General features: G+C 52.4%; 1 protein-coding gene across 1 annotated transcript in view; it reads right to left on the minus strand.

The window, feature by feature from the left end:
• Nucleotides 1-6,513: 6,513 nt before the first annotated feature.
• ALDOB (aldolase, fructose-bisphosphate B) overlaps nt 6,514-8,706 on the minus strand; it is a 24,169-nt gene continuing 21,976 nt past the window's right edge. Inside the window, exon 9 of the mRNA XM_019517074.1 lies at nt 6,514-7,018. Coding sequence (XP_019372619.1) covers nt 6,923-7,018 — 96 coding nt within the window. The 3' untranslated portion in view covers nt 6,514-6,922. The remainder of the gene's footprint in view (nt 7,019-8,706) is intronic.

Raw genomic sequence — 8,706 nt, forward strand, 5'->3', positions numbered from 1 at the left:
CACTTATATCTTATTTTACAGGGTGGTGGCTAATGTCGGGAGGGACTGAAAAAACCTTAGCAAGGCTGATTGCATCTAACAGAGAGGCAGATGTGTGTATAGGTCCCATTCCACTCTCACCACATTTTGGACTTTAATAAAAGTCCAGAGGTTCAACTAGTTTTGCAGTCCTTTACAAAAGTTTTTCAAGGCTCCAGACCTATTAGAAAAGGGGTATGTGTAACAGAGAGCCATGGGTGCAGCTTGGACCTGCCTGCCCCGGGAGCTCCGGGAGTGATTCCTGCAGCCTGTCCTGCCCTGTCCGGGGTCAGAGCCAGGAGCCACACACCCCCAGGCAGTGGCTTCAGCTCCCACGCAGCCACTACCACACCCTCCACATGTGACTTTCGTCACCGCCCCCCCCCACCCCGTCCAACTGGAAACTTGTGCCTCAGGTAACTGGCACAGCTGCACTTAGCTTACCAGCACCACCCATTTTTCAGTTCAATTCCCTGTTAACTGGCACGAGTGGGGAAAGGGCCATTCTCTACTCGTGCCAGTTAACAGGGATTTGAACTGAAAAATAGGTGTAAATCAGTAAAAACTGAATGACTTAAAAAAATCAGGGAATTTATCAGTGAAAATTGGTAAAAACTGAGAATGCAGAACACTAGGAATACCTAATAGAGAAACCATTTGTCCAATGCAGTGTAACACTGGTGGGTTTTGTCCCTCTTCTTGATTAACTGGACTTGCGTTCAACAGTGGCTCATGTCCTTCCTGCATCCATAACAAACCCTTTTTGAAATGAACACTGCACAAACTGAAAGTTAAAAGCCCAAGTATTGCTAGGAGGGTGCTAGATGAGGTCTGGGATGGCCTTGGAAGTACTCAGCAGGCTAATTTCTCTCAGTTGTCTGCCTTTCCAAAAAAAGGCTTAGGGCATCTTCCCATAAGAGTCAAAATATCATAGAAAGACAATAGCACAGCAACGTAAGAAGATGCAACAAAATTAAGCCCTCACTCCCTGCAAATTCAGAATCAAGCCACCCCAACCTGCCATACCCCTGGCAATGATGACTTCCCCGCCATCCACCCACCCTCCCTTCTCAACCCACATTTACCTAAGCCACAAAAGAAAACAATTTTCCCCTACCAACCTCTTATTACCTTCCACTCCTACCTACGCACATGTACCTAGGTCAAACCCAGCCCCTCCTTCCCTTTCTGTCCCACATCTGTATCTCTTATGCTCATAGGGGTACATGAACATCCCCAAATCCATGTATCCACCTATTGTCCCGTGCCAAAGAAACAGAGCATTCAAAACACAAACAACAATAACTACAAAAAGATCATGATCACCTCCTCCTTTCCCATCTCTGTTTCTATCCCTGCCAAAGGGCATCCTTGAGTGTCATCTGTCTGAGGCAGCCTGCAGTCCTTTTTGAGACCCCTGCATGGCTTGGCTCAGTCCAGTTGTTGTGGCCATGCAGTATGTCTGGAGCTCAGCATCTCAGTCACTGGAGCAGGGAGGCAGTGACTTTTAGTAGCCCCTACCAAGTTGGGGAGCATATAGAGGGCCTGAGGAGACAGACAGACAGGAGGTCCTGAAGCAATTTGGCTTCTCTCCACACACACCCTTCATGGCATGGCAGGCCTTGGGCATGGTGGCTAGCTTCTCAGCCAGCTAGTCATCTCCCTCTCACCCAAGAACTAACCTTGGATCAGCAATGTATTCTAATCCATGGTGCCCAGAGAGCATACAGTGTTGTTCTAATGACATGCCAATGCTTCAAGAGAAAGGAAAAAAACCCCTGGAAATCGGTCCTATTTCAGAAGGAGAAAAAATTCCTTCCTTGCCCCAAGTATCAATAAGCAAAATCCCTGCACCTTCGCATTACCAACACCTTCCACTACACGAGGGCTACCTTCATGTCCTGAGCTGAGAATGGCAAACACAATGTCAGGTCCTTGTCTTTTCAACACTGCTGACCAGAACTGTACACACTTCCAACTTTGTGCAGTGGTCTTAGTTCCTCCTGGCTTCTACTGCCTGTACCTACCTTGGAGTCTAGCTAGCTGTTATGAGGTTCTTTCATCCTGAGTCTGCTACAAAATATGCATGTTTATGTCCAGATTTAGTTCTTCCCCATTTTGTGTGTATGGGTTTCTTTTGGTTCCAGCTGATCCTTTTTGGAATAGGCTGGTGTAACTGCTGGGTCTCAACCAGTCGCTCTCATGCTGCTCTCACTCGGGTAATTGATGTTACACGCCTTGCGGGTTCATGCCTCCGCCTGAGCTGGTGTCTTCCATTCAAGTCTTTGACCCCGTGCTCTCCTGCCACGACTTGTTGGACCTCAGTGTCAGGGGCCGTTCCTCAGGCGTGCTCGTAGACCTGTGGTTCCTCCCGGCGGCTGCTCATGGGGCTCCGCCACCCCTACACCCCAGCCTCACGCCTCCTGTGGAGCGGTGTCCGAATGGTCGACGTCTTACTCCTGGGACCCTTAAGACTGGTCCACCCCAGGGCTCCGGCACTATTTATCTCACACACGGGCCCACTTCCTTCAGATTCTCCTGGAGCTCGGGGGGGAACAAATCAAAGAAGAAAGAAAGAAAATGCTCCAACACAAAACTGGGCTCCCTGCCCCTTTAACTACCCTTCTACCTTCCTGGGTCTCAAAGGGGACACTGCCTGCCTTATCCCCTTAGGCAGTCAGGTTCCCTGCCTACTCCAAGGCACCTCCAGGTCCAGCAGCAATGCTCGCCCCGCCAGCAACCCTTCCGGGGTTCCCCTGTAGTCCTTCTCTCCCGGGGCAGACTTCTTCCAGTGTCCCCCCCGTTCCTGTACTCCCACCTGCCGTTTGCTCCGTCCTCCCGGGATGTTCCACTGCCATCTTTAAGAGGTGTTCCTGGCATCCCTCTGTCATTCCGTCTGCGGCGGCATCAAGATGATCCTCCTCTTCCTCCATCCCCGCTGTTCCTGCTCCCCTGGTCCTGTGGACTGGATCGCCTCTGCTGTGGGTTTGTATACGGCTCCGTCCCCTGACTCCCCGCCGGCTCCGCAGAGCGCGCCATCATTTTTATCTTTGCCGGCCAGCGTTCGTCACTGACATCACCAGCCAGCCACAGCTGAATAAACAGGTGGCTGACGAGCCGCGCAGGCTCTGCCTTCTGCCCCTCATGTGCTGCATTCCGAGCTGCCAGTGAGTATTCATTCTTACAGCGTGTCCCGGGACAGCTGGGTAAACCTGTCCTACTTTGAGATCTCCCTCTGAGCCAACAGCAGAAGGCAGAAGTCTCAGGATGAAACCTGGGCTGGAGTTTTCTCCTTCAAACTGCCCTCCAGATCACCTTCCAGATGGGCATTAGGATCCACTGGAGCAGGGGTGGGCAAAATGGCCCAACTGGCCAGCAGCCAGACTCCATTTCCCAGCAGCCCCTGCCCTCATGGCTTGAGCCGGTCTCCATGGAGACCCCAGCCGCACCTAAGCAGGAAAGCTCAGGTTGGGGTTGCTACAGTCTTAGACATGCCGGTAGTGCACACAGCAGAGCAAAGCTGGGGCTGCTCTGGAGCTGCTGGGATCTTGTGATGGGGGCAGCCTGCTCCAGAGCCAGGGCAGAGCCACGATCTGCAGCCTGCACACTCCAGGCAGGGGTGCACAAGCAAGGGATCACAGCTCTGACCCGGCTCCAGACCAGGCTGTCACCGCTGCAAGAAGCTGGGGCAGAGCTGCAATCCTTTGCTTGTGTGCCCCTGCCCAGAGCGTGCAGGCTGCAGATTGTGGCTCTGCCCTGGCTCTGGAGTAAGCTGCCCCCATCACAAGATCCCAGCAGCTTAGGAGCAGCCCCCTGCACGTGCTACTGGTGCATCTGAGACTGGTCTCCATGGCAAACCCAGTCTGAGCTTTCCCACACAGGTGTGGCTGGGGTCTCCATGGAGACCGGCCCAAGCCATGAGGGTAGGGGTATCTGGGTAATGGAGTCCCCGGCTGACCAGATCCAGCCCATGGGCCATCTCTGTACTGGAGCCTCCAGATGGATGCAAGTGTTCCCAACTTGCCCTCATCAGTCAGAGGAGCAGGAATCACTTTGGTCCCTGCTCTCTTGAGAAGCTGAAGAAGCCGGCTAGGGGTGGGATGGCTGGAGGTGGGAGCAGACCAGGGCAAATAAGAGTGCAGGGTATTCTCCCCCTTCCTCCCATACTCTTGTGTCTGGACTCTACCTACCACAGCTTGGCTCTTCCATGTTCTGCTGTGAACCAGGTCCTGCGCAGAGAGCGGCAAAGCACTTGGCTTGAAGAGCCAGCTGTCAGCTGTTGCTGAGGCTGGGAGAATGTCTGCTGAGAAATGTGAATGTGAGAGGCCAGGAAGTGTGCCTGGGATCTCACCAGGGCTCCCCAGAGCACCTTCCAGCCACCCTGTGGCAGGTGTAGCCCCACTTACCTTGACACTGACCCTGCCTTCTCTCCCCTTTCGGGAAGAGCAGCCACAATATACCTCCTCCCCCTCCAAGGTGCCTGCTGGAGTCTCTCTTCAGCTTAGAGAGGCTCCAGTACCTGTTAGAGGTTAGCACAGTATATGGAGAGGCTGGGTTCAGAAGAGAAACAGCCTTAAGCACCTGTGGTATGCAGAAGACAGTCCTCTGGGAAGAGGGATCAGCTCTTCTCCCCTGTCAAAACTGTTTCCTGAGAGACTGGCCTCAGGATTGAGACCTGTCCACCTCATCCTGCCCTTCAGGGCTGGGAAGGGGCAGGGGTCTGTTGCCTTCCAGATGCTGTTCATGACTCTGGCCTTGGGAGGGGATGAGCCCAGGCCTGGGGCAAAATATGGCCCCAGTCCCAAGGCAAGGCCAGGCTGCCACCACTCTTGACTTGCTGTGACCAGTGAGGCAGAAATTCCAGTCTGAGCATGAAGTCTCAGTTTTGGGGAGGGGATGAGGACAAGCCTCAGTGGAAGAGCGGGGGCAGGTGCCCAGTGACTGTGTCCTTTGCCTCCCACAGTAGTTTAAGACTTGGTTTGAGTCAAGCAACCCCATGGAGAGAGCCAGGGTCATGAGGAGCAGCACCACCCTTCCCTGCTGCACTTGCCAGCTCTTCCCACCATTTTAGATAAGTGGCCCAAGACCCTCAGGCTTCTGACCACAGGAAGAGGCAGAGCTGACTTGGATAGCCTGTCAGGTCTGCAAATACAGGAGCTCAGGGCAGTACAGAGGTGCACTTTGGGGGCAGAGCTACAAACAAATCCCTCTGGTTCTGGCTGACTGGACCCCCAGGGGTTTAGGGGCCTGTGCTCCATACACAACTCAAGGCTCTTTCAAACTTGGCCCTTGTGGTGCTTCTGCAGGCAGTGCTTGTAACAGGTCTTGCCCTAGACTCTGGCTCCCACCTCCTATGTGGGCTGAGGGATTTAGTGCTCTGGCTTTTGCTTCTGTGCCCCAGGCCTTCCCATGGGGATGCCAGTGCCAGGACAGAGCAGCCTGGGACTGAACACATTAGATGTGAATGTACTTCCTTCTCTTCTTCCACAAGGTACTTCTCAGATGTGTCCCAGCTGGGTGATGTTGTGGGCCAAGTGGGGTTACTTGTGAATGACCCAGCCAAGGACATCTGTGGGCAGGTGAAGGATGGCATCCACAAACTCTACAAAATCCTTCTGCACCAGAGGGGTGAGGAAGACACCTATGGACAGAAGCCCCCTCCCCCAGACACTGACCTGAGCTGGAGGACATGATGCTTTGTCCTGTCCAACTCAATCCGGACTGGATGAGCATTAAAGTGCAAGTGACCCTGGCTCTGTGGGGAGGGCAGCAGGGCAGGGAGACCCAAGCCCACAGCAGGCAGCCTGCATCTGCCCCTACCGCCCATGGGCTCCACTCAGCTCTGCTCTGGCTGTGCCACTGAGGGGGGCGGAGGAGTGAAGGTGGTAGACATGTGTCCTGCCTTCCCATTTTGAAAAGGTGTTCACCCTTCCCTGCAGTCCATGGGGCAAAGAGCCAGTGATTCTCAACCTGGATGTTGTGGCCCTCTAGGGAGCCTAAAGTTTGTTTTGAGGATGTTGTCAGGCACCAGGCAGTGGTATCATTATCAGGTGTGCAAACATTGTTCACAGGGTAAACCCAGAGATTTCCAATAGGAATCCACAGTGGTAGAATCATGATGCCCTGTTGCAGGCGTTCTGGGCTCTGTGCAACAGAAGAATGGCTCTGGTATTTTTCCATAGTCAAAAATGGAGGTAAAACTAAGAGCTGGTATTTTCTGAGGGCTGTCACAAGTCTAAAAAAGCTGAGAACTACTGCTTTAACCTGATCCTTGAGTCTGCTGGCACAGCCACTGAACTCAGCTCACAGGATCAAAGCCTCTGATGTTCCTAACACTGCTTAACATTTCAGGGTTTTCTCTTTTCTGATTTGATCTAGGCTTTTATTCTTGTGTGGTTCACTTGTGTGTCTACACAGTTAGCCATTGAGAGCAAGAGAAAGCATTTGGATATGGGTGTGGATGTGAGATACAGACAGGAAGCACTTCACACACAGTTACCTGGTTGCAGATACTTTATTCACAGCTCATGGCTTGAAAACAACAGATTGTATAATACAGGACCCCCAAGCACTGTTTCCATCTGTCTTGTCTGATTTTGGAAGGGGCCTGTGGTTTTTTGTAAGGGAGTAAAGAAAGTTGATAGTATGAATTAGAAACTCTTGTCTGTCTCCTTAACTGACGGGCAGTTAAAGAGATGGGTTTAATTGGGAGCAAATTAAAAAGCCGCCCCTTTGGAAAGGGGGCATGGGTACTTTGATTGATTAATCTATGTCAGTAGTGGCTGAAGTCCCCAGGACTGGTCCTACTTCACTGGAATGTATGGATCAGATGAGCCTATTTTCTTTGAGAGACCTGGGACATTTTTTCTCAAGGAAGGATCGGGTGCCTGTGCAGTCCTGCACTCTAGTAGGTGTAGCTGGCAGTGAAGAGTGACTTCATGGCAGCCATGTCACTCTTCCCAGAGGTGACATATTGTCCTTTGGAAGCTAAACCATTAATCTGAAAGATCAGGAAGAGGAGGGAACATTTGTGAAAGAGAGTAAGAAGGAAATTGGGGAAGAGGTAAAGAACATGGGCAAATAGAAAGCACTTAGGTGAATTTCCTGATGAAATTTTACAGGGCTGGGACTGGAGAACTTAAGAACTGGGTCATAGATTAAGGACTGCTGTGCTTCTAAGGCAGGGATGGGCAATTATTTCAGCTAGCGGGCAGCTTAATGAGTTTTGGTGAGCTGTAGAGGGCTGCAATGGTAGCCTCATCCCTTGACAGGTGCCCTGCCCCCTGGTTACCATCTTGGGACTGGAAGTCCCACCACCTAACCCTTGACCTTTGCAACCAGATGTCCCTTCCCTTTCCCCAAGAAGTATTCCTTTTAGGAAGGGGACCCCCCCCCCCCCACATGCCCCCTCATGGATCACAGGCTCTGCCGTCAGTGGCAGCAGCAGCAAGTGGCAGACTCTCAGGGTGCTCATGACCCATGCAGGCACAAATGAATGGTGGCATATGGCTCAAACCAGTTCCAGGAGCCGCACGTGGCAGCAAGGAGCAAAGCCAGGTTGACCAGGTCCCCCGGCAGCTGCAGCAGTGGCCCTGCCCAGAACCTATGCATGCTGGCCAGGGCCGGGGCCCTCCCATGCCTGAGGGTGGGAGAGAAGCATGTGGGATAGGAAGGGTACAATTAATTGGTGGCACTAGCAGGCTGGATGAAATTGCCTGGAGGGCCAAATTAGATACGTAGGCTGTATTTTACCCACCCCTGTTCTAAGGCAAGTGGTTACAACCTAACATTTTGGCTTTCTGTTATCTGTGCTTGCATATGAAATGGGCCAGTGTTCCAGACAGGGTCCCAGTGGAGTTTAGCCCATGTTACAGGCATCTCCAATTGTCTCTAATTAGCACCCTTGTTGGTAATCTCAGCCCAAGGGCAAGGAGATGAAAACACTTCTCATGCCTCCAGATGTCTCCTGCATAGGTTTGAGGGCAGGGTGTACAGCCAAGGACTAAGTTCAAAAACAATGAATGTCCTTCAATAAACATGAACCATGAGAAAGGATCAAAGCAACTGGTGTCCTCAGGACAGTCGCTTTGTGCTGCACCTGGGGAGGAAGAACCAGCACCATACCTACAGGCTGGAGAACTCCCTTCTCATCAGTACAGAGGCAGAAAAGGATCTTGGAGTCATCACTGATGCCAAGATGAAGATGAGCCGGCAGTCAGGAAGGCCAACCGCACCTTGTCATGCATCCACAGATGCATTTCGACCAGGTCCAAGGAGGTGATCCTCCCCCCACTGGTCAGGCCGCAGTTGGAGTACTGCGTCCAGTTCTGGGCACCGCACTTCAAGAGGGATGTGGACAACATGGAGAGGGTCCAGAGGAGGGCCACTCGCATGATCATGGGGCAGCAGGGCAGGTCCTACGAGGAGAGGCTACGAGACCTGAACCTGTTCAGCTTCCACAAGAGAAGACTGAGGGGGGATCTAGTGGCCTGTTACAAACTAGTCAGAAGGGACCAGCAGGCATTGGGGGAGTCCCTGTTCTCCCAAGCACTACCAGGAGTGACTAGAAATAACGGTCACAAGCTGGCAGAGGGTAAATTCAGACTAGATATCAGGAGGCGCTACTTCACTGTCAGGGTGGCTAGGATCTGGAACCAGCTTCCAAGCAAAGTGGTGCTGGCTCCTACC

Source organism: Gavialis gangeticus, unplaced genomic scaffold, assembly GCF_001723915.1.
Source record: "Gavialis gangeticus isolate Ggan-Ray unplaced genomic scaffold, GavGan_comp1, whole genome shotgun sequence".
Taxonomy (NCBI): domain Eukaryota; kingdom Metazoa; phylum Chordata; order Crocodylia; family Gavialidae; genus Gavialis; species Gavialis gangeticus.